The sequence below is a fragment of the Somniosus microcephalus genome, chromosome 14, assembly GCF_052327205.1.
Source record: "Somniosus microcephalus isolate GS21.2 chromosome 14, FLI_Smic_1.0, whole genome shotgun sequence".
Classification (NCBI taxonomy): Eukaryota; Metazoa; Chordata; class Chondrichthyes; order Squaliformes; family Somniosidae; genus Somniosus; species Somniosus microcephalus.
In genome coordinates this window covers 102,864-117,127 of record NC_141000.1, presented here as the reverse complement: position 1 = coordinate 117,127, position 14,264 = coordinate 102,864, and the positions used below count along the sequence as shown (strand labels likewise).

General features: G+C 47.7%; 1 protein-coding gene across 1 annotated transcript in view; it reads left to right on the top strand.

Moving 5' to 3' along the window:
* vwa8 (von Willebrand factor A domain containing 8) overlaps positions 1–14,264 on the top strand; it is a 458,807-nt gene that overhangs the window by 438,862 nt on the left and 5,681 nt on the right. The window contains exons 44-45 of the mRNA XM_086006090.1: positions 2,823–2,921; positions 10,910–11,148. Of these exons, the coding sequence (XP_085862216.1) occupies positions 2,823–2,921; positions 10,910–11,148 (338 nt within the window). The remainder of the gene's footprint in view (positions 1–2,822; positions 2,922–10,909; positions 11,149–14,264) is intronic.

The following is a 14,264-nucleotide window of genomic DNA, read 5'->3' as shown; positions in this document are numbered from 1 at the left end:
TCGGTAAGATAATGGGACTAAAGGCGGATAAATCCCCTGGACCTGATGGCTTACATCCTAGGGTCTTGAGAGAAGTAGCGGTAGGGATTGTGGATGCATTGGTGGTAATTTTCTAAAACTCCCTGGATTCAGGAAAGGTCCCAGCAGATTGGAAAACTGCTAATGTAACACCCTTATTTAAAAAGGGAGGCAGACAAAAGGCTGGAAACTATAGACCAGTTAGCCTAACATCTGTGGTTGGTAAAATGTTGGAGTCCATTATTAAGGAAGCAGTAACAGGACATTTGGATAAGCATAATTTAATCGGACAGAGTCAGCATGGTTTTACGAAGGGGGAAGTCATGTTTGACAAATTTGCTCGAATTCTTTGAGGACGTAACAAGCAGGGTGGATAAAGGGGAACCAGTGGATGTGGTGTATTTGGACTTCCAAAAGGCATTTGACAAGGTGCCACACAAAAGATTACTGCACAAGATAAAAAATCGCGGGATTGGGGGCAATATACTGGCATGGGTGGAAGATTGGCTATCTAACAGAAAACAGAGAGTTGGGATAAATGGTTCATTCTCGGGTTGGCAATCAGTAACTAGTGGTGTTCCGCAGGGGTCAGTGCTGGGACCCCAACTCTTTACAATCTATATTAACGATTTGGAGGAAGGGACCGAGTGCAACGTATCCAAGTTTGCCGACGATACAAAGATGGGAAGGAAAGCAGTGAGTGAGGAGGACATAAAGAACCTGCAAAAGGACATAGACAGGTTAAGTGAGTGGGCAAAAATTTGGCAGATGGAATATAATGTTGGAAAGTGTGAGGTTATGCACTTTGGCAGAAAAAATCAAAGAGCAAGTTATTATCTAAATGGAGAGAAACTGCAAAGTGCTACAGTACAAAGGGATCTGGGGGTCCTGGTGCATGAAACACAGAAGGTTAGTATGCAGGTACAGCAGGTGATCAGGAAGGCCAATGGAATCCTGGCTTTTATTGCAAGGGGGATGGAGTATAAAAGCAGGGAAGCCTTGCTGCAGTTATACAGGGCACTGGTGAGGCCACACCTGGAATACTGCGTTTTGGTTTCCATATTTAAGAAAAGATATACTTGCTCTCGAGGCAGTTCAGAGAAGTTCACTCGGTTGATTCCGGAGATGAGGGGGTTGACTTTTGAGGAAAGGTTGAGTAGGTTGGGCCTCTACTCATTGGAATTCAGAAGAATGAGAGGCGATCTTATCGAAACATATAAGATTGTGAGGGAGCTTGATCGGGTGGATGCGGTGAGGATGTTTCCACTGATGGGTGAGACTAGAACTAGGGGGCATAATCTTAGAATAAGGGGCTGCCGTTTCAAAACTGAGATGAGAAACTTCTTCACTCAGAGGGTAGTAAATCTATGGAATTTGCTACCTCAGAGAGCTGTGGAAGCTGCGACATTAAATAAATTTAAAACGGAGATAGACAGTTTCCTAGCAGATAAGGGAATAAGGGGTTACGGGGAGAGGGCAGGGAAGTGGACGTGAGTCTTAAGTTCGGATCAGCCATGATCCTATTGAATGGCGGAGCAGGCCCGAGGGGCCGTATGACCTACTCCTGCTCCTACTTCTTATGTTCTTATGGGATAGAGAGCCTTATTTGCAGAAGCTGCCGAGACGAGTCCATTTGGGCAGTCGCACAGAATGTAGCAACTGGAACAAGGATGAATCTCGAGAGCATGTGGGGTAGCATGGTTTTAAAGGTGGCCAATGGTAACATACACAACAGGGCATGGATGAAAAGCGATTTAAGGGCTTAAGACAAAGTAGAAACTTAATTTAGAGAAATTGAGCCTGTATGAACACATGTTCAATGTCAGTAAAAAGAGCGAATGGAATGCTGCAGTTTGGAGATTCCAGTTTAAAACCTTTAAATAAAAGAAAGAACTTGCATTTCTATAGCACCTTTCACCACTTCAGGACGTCCCATAGCACTTCACAGCCAATGAAGTACTTTCGAAGTGTAGTCACTGTTGTAATGTAGGAAACGTGACAATTGGTGAACAGCAAGATCCCACAAACAGCAATGTGATAATGACCAGATTATCTGTTTTAATGATGTTGGTTGAGGGATAAATGTTGGCCAGGACACTGGGGATACTCTCCTGCTCTTTTTCAAATACTGCCATGGGATGCTTTACATCCACCTGAGAGTGCCTCGGTTTAACGTCTCATCTGAAGTACGGCACCTCCAACAGTGCAGCACTCCCTCAGTACTGCACTGGTGTGTCGGCCTAGATTATGGGCTCAAGTCTCTGAAGTGGAATCCCAGTTTCTGTAGCCTCTCCACATAACTGAAGTCCCTCACCCCTGGTAGCATTCTAGTAAATCCCCTCAGCACCCTCTCCAAGGCCTTGACATCCTTCCTAATGTGCGGTGCCCAGAATTGGACGCAATACTCCAGCTGAGGCCGAACCAGAGATTTATAAAGATTTATTATCATAACTTCCTTGCATTTGTACTCTATGGCTCTATTTATACTTTTTTAACAGCCTTATCAACTTGTCCTGCCACCTTCAAAGATCTGTCTCTGTACACCCCCAGGTCTCTCTGTTTCTGCACCCCCTTTATTGTTGTAAGTAGTTCCAGCAGTTTGTTTACTCACCTTTAACAGAAATGAAAGTGTCACTGAGAGTTAAAATCAGAAAAGATCAAGGTTTGCAACACAGTCTTTTCTTCAAAAGTTTGTACTAAATGCTGGGATTGCTAAGCAACACCGAGCAACACTCAATAGCACCATTACCCCGGAGGCATGTCCAGCATTTACTCCATCTGATGGTCTGTTTTATCTCTTTTAGTACGACATTGTTGGTCACTCAGGAGATGGATTCAACATCGAGCTAGTCAGGAGTGAAAAGATTCCCAAAAACAACAAGGAGAGATTGCAGATTATTAAGGTAATTTGTTTTGTTATTTAATTGTCACCGAAGTAGATTTCTGTTGTAGAGATTCACTTAGTCGGACACCTGATCGGTATCACAAAAAGCAGTAGATGCTAGCTCACTTAATAATTTTAAATCTGAGAGCGATAGAGTTTTGCTAGACAAGGGTATTAAGGGATATGGAGCCAAGGCAGGTGAATGGAGTTAAATACAGATCAGCCATGATCTCATTGAATGGCAGAACAGGCTCGAGGGGCTGAATGGCCTACTCCTGTGCCTATGTGTACCAAAGTACTGCACCCATCGAGTACTCTGTAAGCTAAACTTTGATGGCAAAGAGGGAGTGTGTGGCTTATGAGGCATAGGAACAGGATTCACAATATATATAAATGATCTAAACGAGGGAACTAGATGGAATATCTCCAAGTTTGCAGATGGCACAAAGCTGGGCGTGTGTGCTGTGAGGAGGATACAGAGAAACTCCAGTATGATTTGGACAGGTTGGGTGATTGGGCAGATGCATGGCAAATGCAGTCTAATGTGGATAAATGCGAGGTTATCCACTTTGGTGGCAAAAACAGGAAGACAAAAGGGGAAGTGCAACGAGACCTGGGTGTCCTTGTGCACCAATCGCTGAAGGTAAGCATGCAGGTGCAGCAGGCGGTTAAGAAGACAAATGATATGTTGGCCTTCATAGCGAGAGGGTTCGAGTACAGGAACAAGGATGTCTTGCTGCAGTTGTACAGGGCCTTGGTGAGACCACACCTTGAGTATTGTGTGCAGTTTTGGTCGCCTTATCTGAGGAAGGACATTCTGGCCATGGAGGGAGTGCAGCGAAGATTCACCAGACTGATACCTAGGATGGCAGGAATGACGTATGAGGAGCGATTGGGTCGATTAGGCTTATATTCACTAGAGTTTAGAAGAATGAGAGGGGATCTCATTGAAACTTATAAAATTCTAACGGGACTAGACAGACTCGATGCAGGAAGGATGTTCCCGATGGCGGGGATGTCCAGAACCAGGGGTCACAGTCTAAGGATAAGGGGTAGGCCATTTAGGACTGAGATGAGGAGGAATTTCTTCACCCAGAGAGTGGTGAACCTGTGGAATTCTCTACCACAGAAGGCAGTTGAGGCCAATTCATTAAATATATTCAAGAAGGAGTTAGATATATTTCTTAAGGCTAAAGGGATCAAGGGATATGGAGAGAAGGCAGGGACAGGGTACTGAATTTGGATGATCAGCCATGATCTCATTGAATGGCGGAGCAGGCTCGAGGGGTCGAATGGCCTGCTCCTGCTCCTATCTTCTATGTTTCTACGACTGCAGAGCTCCGAATCATCAGAGCACATCATCGAACACTACCCTCAGAGGAAATTTGCAGGAAACCTACAAAATATCCACGGTGTTACACCGGAAGCTTTGGCCTGGATATCTGACTTTTAGATATTGAAAATCAATTTGATTTTTTTTTGTTTTTTTTTGAGATGTGTGCATCGCTGGCAAGGCCAGCATTTATTGCCCATCCCTAATCGCCCTTGAGAAGGTGGTGGTGAGCTGCCTTCTTGAACCGCTGCAGTCCGTGTGGTGAATGTACTCCCACAGTGCTGCTAGGGAGGGAGTTCCAGGATTTTGACCCAACGACGATGAAGGATTGGTGATATACTTGTAAGTCAGGATGGTGTGTGACTTGGAGGGGAACTTGGAGGTGGTGGTGTTCCCATGCGCCTGCTGTCCTTGTCCTTCTAGGTGGAAGAGATCACGGGTTTGGGAGGGGCTGCTGAAGAAGCCTTGGCGAGTTGCTGCAGTGCATCTTGTAGATGGTACACACTGCAGCCACGGTGCACCGGTGGTGGAGGGAGTGGATGTTTAAGGTGGTGGATGGGGTGCCAATCAAGCGGGCTGCTTTGTCCTGGATGGTGTCGAGCTTCATGAGTAGTTGGAGCTGCGCTCATCCAGGCAAGTGGAGAGTATTCCATCACACTCCTGACTTGTGCCTTGTAGATGGTGGAAAGGCTTTGGGGAGTGCTAATACCATATGAAAGAAGAAGACCTAACAAAAAATCTGTCGACCTCAGTCTTGGAAATTTCAGATGACCCAGCACCCACAATCATTTGGTTGATGGGGTGGGGGTTGGGGGCGGATGTTCAGAGTCACAGTCACTGACAGACAGCACTGATCGGGAGTCACAGTCACTGACAGACAGCGCTGATCGGGAGTCACAGCGAGACAGACAGCACTGATCGGGAGTCACAGTCACTGACAGACAGCACTGATCGGGAGTCACAGCGAGACAGACAGCGCTGATCGGGAGTCACAGCGAGACAGACAGCACTGATCGGGAGTCACAGTCACTGACAGACAGCACTGATCGGGAGTCACAGTCACTGACAGACAGCGCTGATCGGGAGTCACAGCGAGACAGACAGCACTGATCGGGAGTCACAGTCACTGACAGACAGCACTGATCGGGAGTCACAGCGAGACAGACAGCACTGATCGGGAGTCACAGTCACTGACAGACAGCACTGATCAGGAGTCACAGCGAGACAGACAGCACTGATCGGGAGTCACAGTCACTGACAGACAGCGCTGATCGGGAGTCACTGAGACAGACAGCACTGATCGGGAGTCACAGCGAGACAGACAGCACTGATCGGGAGTCACAGTCACTGACAGACAGCACTGATCGGGAGTCACAGTCACTGACAGACAGCGCTGATCGGGAGTCACAGTCACTGACAGACAGCACTGATCGGGAGTCACAGCGAGACAGACAGCACTGATCGGGAGTCACAGTCACTGACAGACAGCGCTGATCGGGAGTCACAGCGAGACAGACAGCACTTGTTGTGTCCGTGTGTTAATGGAGACACGGAATGCAGGAGTTGGTTTAACAGGTGTTTACTGAACAAAGTCTGGAGGTGAACTAAAAGATACAAGACACTATACAGGCTTATATAGCCCGAGTGGCCACTACCGGCATTACAGTACACAGGGGCTCTTAAAGGCACATACACCACAATTCCTCCCCTTTTAGACAACCAGTACATAACATTTTAAGTAATTGTTATTAACATGTGTACAAGAACAATAATCTACACATTTGCTGCAGTTAATCAATTATAAGTCAGTCTCTCTGGAGGCTTCCTGACTCGGTCCGGATAACGCCTCGGTGGTGTAGTAGTTTTCGGTGGTGTAGTAGGTTCTTTTGGCAAGGTCGATTCGGCTTGAATGCCAGTGTCGGGTTCATCTGGTTCCAGTATTACCGGATCGGAGGTAGACACTATGGGTATCTCTGCTTCATCATCAGGTGTATAGAGTTGTGGTGTAGGTTGTCCCTTTTCGGATGACTCTATGATCTGGTCAGCATGGCGCCTTATTATGCTTTCTCCAATGTCCACGGTATACATCAGCGGTCCTAGTCGTGTGCAAATAGTTCCAGGCTGCCATTTCTCGGTACGGTAGTCCCGGGCCAAAACTTGTTGACCTATCTGGAAGGTTCTAGTTGGCCTTTCATTCATGCCTTGAAATTGCCGGTTCTCTACGTCCCTTCTGATGTTTGGCTTGATCAAATCCAGCCGGCATCTTAGTCTTCTATTGAAAAACATCATGGCGGGAGTTTGGTTTGTAACCACATGTGTTGTATTCCTGTATGCAAACAAGAAGTTATCTACCTTATGCTGTAGATTTATGTCTTCATTACCCATGGCCTTCTTGAAGGTCTGGACAAACCTTTCAGCCAATCCATTGGTGGCGGGATGGTATGGGGCGGACGTGTAGTGCTTAACCCCATTGTATTTTAAGAACTTCCTGAATTCTTCGAACACAAATTGTGGTCCATTATCAGAACAGATCTGTTCAGGCAGCCCATTCCTGGCAAATATGGTCCTTAATACTGTGATGGTTTTTTCCGTGGTGGTGGAGGACATCTTTATTACCTCCGGCCACTTGGAGTGTGCATCAACCGCGATTAAGAACATTGAGTCCATAAATGGACCAGCAAAGTCGATGTGTACCCTTTGCCATGGAGATGAGGGCCACTCCCATGGATGTAGAGGGGCTTGTGGTGGGGCGTTTTGGACCTTCTGGCATCCTAGACAGCCCTTGGTCATTTCTTCGATGTCTCCATCGATACCTGGCCACCATACAAACGCTCTGGCTAGGTTCTTCATTTTCACTCCACCCAGATGCCCCTCGTGAAGCTCCTTTAGCACTTTATCCTGGAGTTTGGGTGGAAACACCACTCTGGATCCACACTGACAGCTGTTCTCTTCTTTGCGAGAATGCTGGCAACAGTGGTTCGCCATGTGCTGGCCATCCCTTCACCGTTAAATCATAGACTCGTGAGAGAGTCGGGTCATTTCTCGTTTCCTTTTTAATGGTAGAATTTGTTACTGGTAGACATTCCACTATGGTTGAGTGGAACATTTCCACTGGGTCCACTGTAGGTGCCTCTTCTACCGTTGGCAACGGTAGACGCGATAAACCATCAGCATTTCCATGCTGTTTTGATCCTTTGTATTCTATGTCATATTGGTGTGCCCCTAGGAAAAGGGACCACCTCTGTAGCCTTTGCGCTGTCATAATGGGAACGCCCTTTTTAGGGTTGAATATGGAGACGAGGGGTTGATGGTCAGTCAACAAGGTAAATTTTTGTCCGTGTAGGTAATGGTTGAATTTCTTCACTCCCCATACCAGGCTGAGTGCTTCCCTGTCGATCTGGGCATAGTTACGCTCAGCTGAGTTCAATGAGCGTGACGCAAAAGCTATCGGCCGCTCCGAGCCATCAGGGAATCTATGCGATAATACCGCTCCTACGCCGTAAGGGGATGCATCGCACGCCAGTCTGATTGGCAGTGATGGGTTGTAATGAGCCAAAACTTCCTTGGACGTGATCAAGCCTTTACATTTATGGAAGGCACGTTTACAGTCCTCGCTCCATTTCCAAATTACTTCCGTTTGTAGCAGTTCGTTAAGAGGGTGCAGAACAGTTGACAAGTTCGGTAAAAATTTATGATAGTAACTTATCAATCCCAGGAACGACCTTAATTGTGAGACATTTTCAGGTGCTGGGGCTTTTATGACCGCTTCAATTTTTTCAGGTGACTTATACAACCCTTCTTCGTTAATTATGTGGCCACAATATGATATTTGTTTCTGGAAAAATTCGCACTTGGGGCGATTTGCTCGTAGGCCCCGTTCTCTCAGCCTAGTGAGCACCTGCTCCAAATTGGCAAGGTGCTCGTTGTCGTTTTCTCCTGTTACAAGGATGTCGTCTAGGTAGCATTGAGTCCCCGGAATCCCTTGCAGGACTTGCTCCATAGCCCTTTGCCAGATAGCTGGAGCTGATGCTACTCCGAAAACCAGTCGATTGCACTGGTACAGGCCTTTGTGTGTGTTTATCGTGAGATACTTTTTAGAGGCCTCCTCAACCTCCATCTGTAGATATGCCTGTGCCAAGTCAATTTTGGTGAAACGTTTCCCTCCGGATAGTGAGGCGAAAATATCTTCTATCCTCGGAAGAGGATACTGTACCGTGTGAAGGACCGGGTTTACAGTCACCTTGAAGTCCCCACAGATGCGAATTTTTCTCTGTTCTTCAGGTTTATCATTATTCAACGTTTTCTTCATGACCGGGACGATGGGTGTTGCCCACTCGCTCCAATCTATCTTGGATAACACGCCTGCCTTTTCCAAATTCTCCAGCTCTGCCTCGACTGCTGGACGAATTGCGTATGGCACTGGCCTTGCCTTAAAAAACTTGGGAATTGCCGCATCTTCCACTTTTATTGAGGCGGTGACGCCTTTCAAGGTCCCTAGTTCCTGTTGAAACACTTCTTTGGCGTTGGCCAAGATGTCTTTTAATCGTTCAGGTTTGACGTCATCATCATTTTTTTTCTCACTGGTCACCGTCAGTGCCTGAATGGAGTGCCAGTCTAAACGTATCTTCCTGATCCATTCACGTCCCAACAGCGGTGGACCACCATCTTGCAGAACGTATAAATACAACTTCTGTATTTCCTTGCCGTTGTATACAACAGGCACCCTTATTTTCCCTCTGGGGTATACTTTCTGTCCCGTATATGTCTTCAAGATAATAATGTGTCTTTCAAAGGTATATGCGGAAATAGCCGCTCGTAATCCCGTCGACTTATGACGGTCAGAGCTGATCCTGTATCTAGCTCCATTTTAACTGGGGACCCCGCTATCGTGAGGGTAACCCAAATGGTCTGGTAATCTTCTTTGGCAATTACATTATGTAATTTGAGAGAGCTTAGTCTCTTGTTTCCGGAGTCGCTATCGCTCTTCTGGTCTTCGGAGCTACTGTCCGTCATCATTTGTACCTTTCTGTACTTTTCCTTATTGATTTTTTTTCTGTCGGAGTTTTTGTTTCCAGATCGGCATACACGTGTAATGTATCCCATCCTCGTCGCCACTGTTGTGTCCGTGTGTTAATGGAGACACGGAATGCAGGAGTTGGTTTAACAGGTGTTTACTGAACAAAGTCTGGAGGTGAACCAAAAATACAAGACACTATACAGGCTTATATAGCCCAAGTGGCCACTACCGGCATTACAGTACACAGGGGCTCTTAAAGGCACATACACCACAGCACTGATCGGGAGTCACAGCCACTGACAGACAGCACTGATCGGGAGTCACAGTCACTGACAGACAGCACTGATCGGGAGTCACAGTGAGACAGACAGCACTGATCAGGAGTCACAGCGAGACAGACAGCGCTGATCGGGAGTCACAGCGAGACAGACGGCACTGATCGGGAGTCACAGCGAGACAGACAGCGCTGATCGGGAGTCACAGCGAGACAGACGGCACTGATCGGGAGTCACAGTCACTGACAGACAGCACTGATCGGGAGTCACAGCGAGACAGACAGCACTGATCGGGAGTCACAGCGAGACAGACAGCACTGATCGGGAGTCACAGTCACTGACAGACAGCACTGATCGGGAGTCACAGCGAGACAGACGGCACTGATCGGGAGTCACAGCGAGACAGACAGCGCTGATCGGGAGTCACAGCGAGACAGACAGCGCTGATCGGGAGTCACAGTCACTGACAGACAGCGCTGATCGGGAGTCACAGTCACTGACAGACAGCACTGATCGGGAGTCACAGCGAGACAGACAGCACTGATCGGGAGTCACAGTCACTGACAGACAGCGCTGATCGGGAGTCACAGTCACTGACAGACAGCACTGATCGGGAGTCACAGCGAGACAGACGGCACTGATCGGGAGTCACAGCGAGACAGACGGCACTGATCGGGAGTCACAGCGAGACAGACAGCGCTGATCGGGAGTCACAGCGAGACAGACAGCACTGATCGGGAGTCACAGTCACTGACAGACAGCGCTGATCGGGAGTCACAGCGAGACAGACAGCGCTGATCGGGAGTCACAGCGAGACAGACAGCACTGATCGGGAGTCACAGCGAGACAGACAGCGCTGATCGGGAGTCACAGCGAGACAGACGGCACTGATCGGGAGTCACAGCGAGACAGACGGCACTGATCGGGAGTCACAGTCACTGACAGACAGCACTGATCGGGAGTCACAGCGAGACAGACAGCGCTGATCGGGAGTCACAGTCACTGACAGACAGCACTGATCGGGAGTCACAGCGAGACAGACAGCGCTGATCGGGAGTCACAGCGAGACAGAGCACTGATTGGGAGTTACAGCGAGAGACTGACAGACAGCACTTAGTCTGTCAGAGATAACTAAGATTAGCAGTTGATATGTAACTAAAGTTGGAGGACGTGATCTCCAAAGATAATCTTTTCTGACTGAATATTTGTAAATAGTCAAGAGTTTTGGTTGTGATGGCCCAAACCTTCTGCGGCGGAATGTGAAGGCTGGGGTACATTTACAACAGCGCGGTGTCTTTGAACATGAGTAGGGCTGCTCACTGTTTTTGTTGAAATTGTGTGTGTGGTCAGACAATGATCAGCGGAATGCCTTCCTCCTTTAGACGATGCACGCCCATGCCCAGTTTTGTATGAGTGGTGACCACACACTCGAAGGAACAGAACACGCAGTCCAAGAGATCGCCAGGGAAGAGGCAGATGAGCATTTTGTCATTGTGTTGAGCGATGCTAACCTGGAGCGGTACGGCATAAACCCTGCCAGATTCGCCCGAGCTTTGACTTGCAATCCTCAGGTTAATGCTTTCGCCATTTTCATTGGATCCCTGGGTGACCAAGCAGAAAGGTATTTATACAAAAATTATGAATTTTGTATGTTGTTACTCATGTATATTTTAACTATACACCAAATGGTTAATTCTGAGTCAGAAGTTTGTGGGCTGATGTCCCATTCCAGAGCCTTGAGCCCATAATCCAGGCTGACACTCCAGTGCAGTACTGAGAGAGTGTTGCACTGTCAAAGGTGCCGTCTTTTGGATGAGACAACAACAACAACTTGTATTTATATAGCGCCTTTAACATAATAAAACATCCCAAGGTGCTGCACAGGAGTATTTTTAAGACAAAGAGTTTGGCACTGAGCCACATAAAGAGAAATTAGGGCAGGTGACCAAAAGCTTGGTCAAAGAGGTGGGTTTTAAGGAGCGTCTTAAAGGAGGAAAGAGAGGTAGCGAGGCGGAGAGGTTTAGGGAGGGAATTCCAGAGCTTAGGGCTCAGGCAACAAGGCACGGCCACCAATGGTTGAGCGATTAAAATCAGGGATCCTCAAGAGGGCAGAATTAGAGGAGCGCAGATATCTCTGGGGGGCGGGGGGTTGTGTGGCTGAAGAAGATTACAGAGACAGGATGGGGTGAGGCCATGGAGGGATTTGAAAACAAAGATGAGAATTTTGAAATCAAGGCGCTGCTTAACCGGGAGCCAATGTAGGTCAGCGAGCACAGGGGTGATGGGTGATCGGGACTTGGTGTGAGTTAGGACACGGGCAGCCGAGTTTTGGACGACCTCAAGTTTACGTAGGGTGGAATGTGGGAGGCCAGCCAGGAGTGTGCTGGAATAGTCAAGTCTAGAGGTAACAAAGGCATGGATGAGGGGTTCAGCAGCAGATGAGCTGAGACAAGGGCGGAGACGGGCGATGTTACAGAGGTGGAAATAGACAGTCTTTGTTATGCTGCGGATATGTGGTCGGAAGCTCATTTCAGGGTGAAATATGACACCAAGGTTGCGAACAGTGTGGTTCAGCCTCAGACAGATGTTAGGGAGAGGGATGGAGTCAGTGGCTGGGGAACGGAGTTTGTGGCGGGGACCGAAAACAATGGCTTCGGTCTTCCCAATATTTAATTGTAGAAAATTTTTGCTCATCCAGAACTGGATGTCGGACAGTCTGACAATTTAGAGACCGTGGAGGGGTCTAGAGAAGTGGTGGTGCGGTAGAGCTGGGTGTCGTCAGCGTACATGTGGAAACTGACGCTGTGTTTTCGGATGATGTCGCCAAGGGGCAACATGTAGATGAGAAATAGGAGGGGGCCAAGGATAGATCCTCGGGGGACACCAGAGGTAATGACACGGGAGCGGGAAGAGAAGCCGTTGTAGGTGATTCTCTGGTTACAATTAGATAGATAAGAATGGAACCAGGCGAGTGCAGTCCCACCCAGCTGGACGATGGCGGAGAGCCGTTGGTGACGGATGGAGTGGTCAACCGTGTCAAAGGCTGCAGACAAGACAAGAAGGATGAGGAGGGATAGTTGACCTTTGTCACAGTCACAAAGGATGTCATTTGTGACTTTGATGAGAGCTGTTTCAGTACTGTGGCAGGGGCGGAAACCTGATTGGAGGGTTTCAAACATGGAGCTGCAGGAAAGAGGGGAACGGATTTGGGAGACGACAACACGTTCACGGTCTTTGGAGAGGAAAGGGAGGTTGGAGATGGGGTCGTAGTTTGCAAGGACGGAGGGGTCAAGGATTGTTTTTTGAGGAGAGGAGTGATGACGGCAGATTTGAGGGAGAGGGGGACAGTACCTGAGGAGAGAGAACCGTTAACAATGTCAGCTAACGTGGGAGCCAGAAAAGGAAGTTGGGTGGTCAGCAGTTTGGTAGGTTTATGGTCGAGGGAGCAAGAAGTGGGTCTCATGGACAAGATGAGCGTGGAGAGGTCATGAGGGGAGATCGGAGAGAAACTGGAGAAAGATGTGAGTTCAGGGCTAGGGCAGGGGGGAACCTTAGAGGAAGTTTGGCCCAGTGAGACGCTAAACCGTGGCCCCGTCTGCCCACTCAGGTGGATGTAAAAGATCCCATGACACTATTTGAAAGAAGAGCAGGAGAGTTCTCCCTGGTGTCCTGGGTCCTGGCCAATATTTATCCCTCAAGCAACGTCACTAAAACAGATCATCTGGTCATTAGCACAAATTGTCTACCACATTTCCTACATTACAACAGTGACTACACTTCAAAAGAACTTCATTGGCTGTAAAGCACTTTGGAATGTCCTGAGGTTGTGAAAGGTGGTGTATAAATTCAAATACTTTCTTTCTGTGGCTTGGCAGCAAGCTTCACCCACCAAGAGTGCAAGTTTTGATTTGTACTCTAATCCTCTCTGAATGTAACACAGTATCATTGTCTTTTTTATTGTCTGCAGCTAAGTACCCTGTTGACAGCTTCAAGTATTTATCCACTGTATTCCCAATTCCTTTGGTTTGTTGCTCACATTCATTATTTTATGCTTAACCACATTAAACTGCATCTGTCACATATTGGCCCAGTTAGCTGCAAGATCTTAATCCTCCTTAATGTTCCTTGCACTTTCCTCTGCTTCCTGTTTGATGATATCTGCAAACTTGGCCGAGTGATGCTACTTCCAACGCTCTCCTTCAAGTCGTTGATCTATTTCTGTACAAGTCTTGTGTCTAGCACAGGCCCATAGTTGCACAGGAAATTGAACATGACATTTTAAAGCGCCACACATGCAAACAGCCCTTTGTGATGGAAACTGATCCATCCTGTGTCAAATTATAAAACTCCGCAATTCTCCTGGGTCATGGGAAAACACTGCAGTGCGGCAGCGTGAAGGACATAGCTGACCCCACAGGTCACCTGGTGTCACACCGAATTATAATATTCCCTGTGAGCTCATGAATTTGATTTTACCCCTGGTCTATTATAGGGCACTCACTACCTGTTATAGGGCACTTCACTGCCTGTTATAGGGCACTCACTGCCTGCTATTAGGACACTCACTGCCTGTTATAGGGCACTCACTGCCTGTTATAGGGCACTCATTGCCTGTTCTAATTTAAAATTGAGACCAGCTGCCTCTGCCAAGTCCCTTCCTTCCCCTAGCCCACTGGGCCAAACTTCCTCTAAGGTTACCCCCTACCCTAGCCCTGAACTCACATCTTTCTCCAGTTT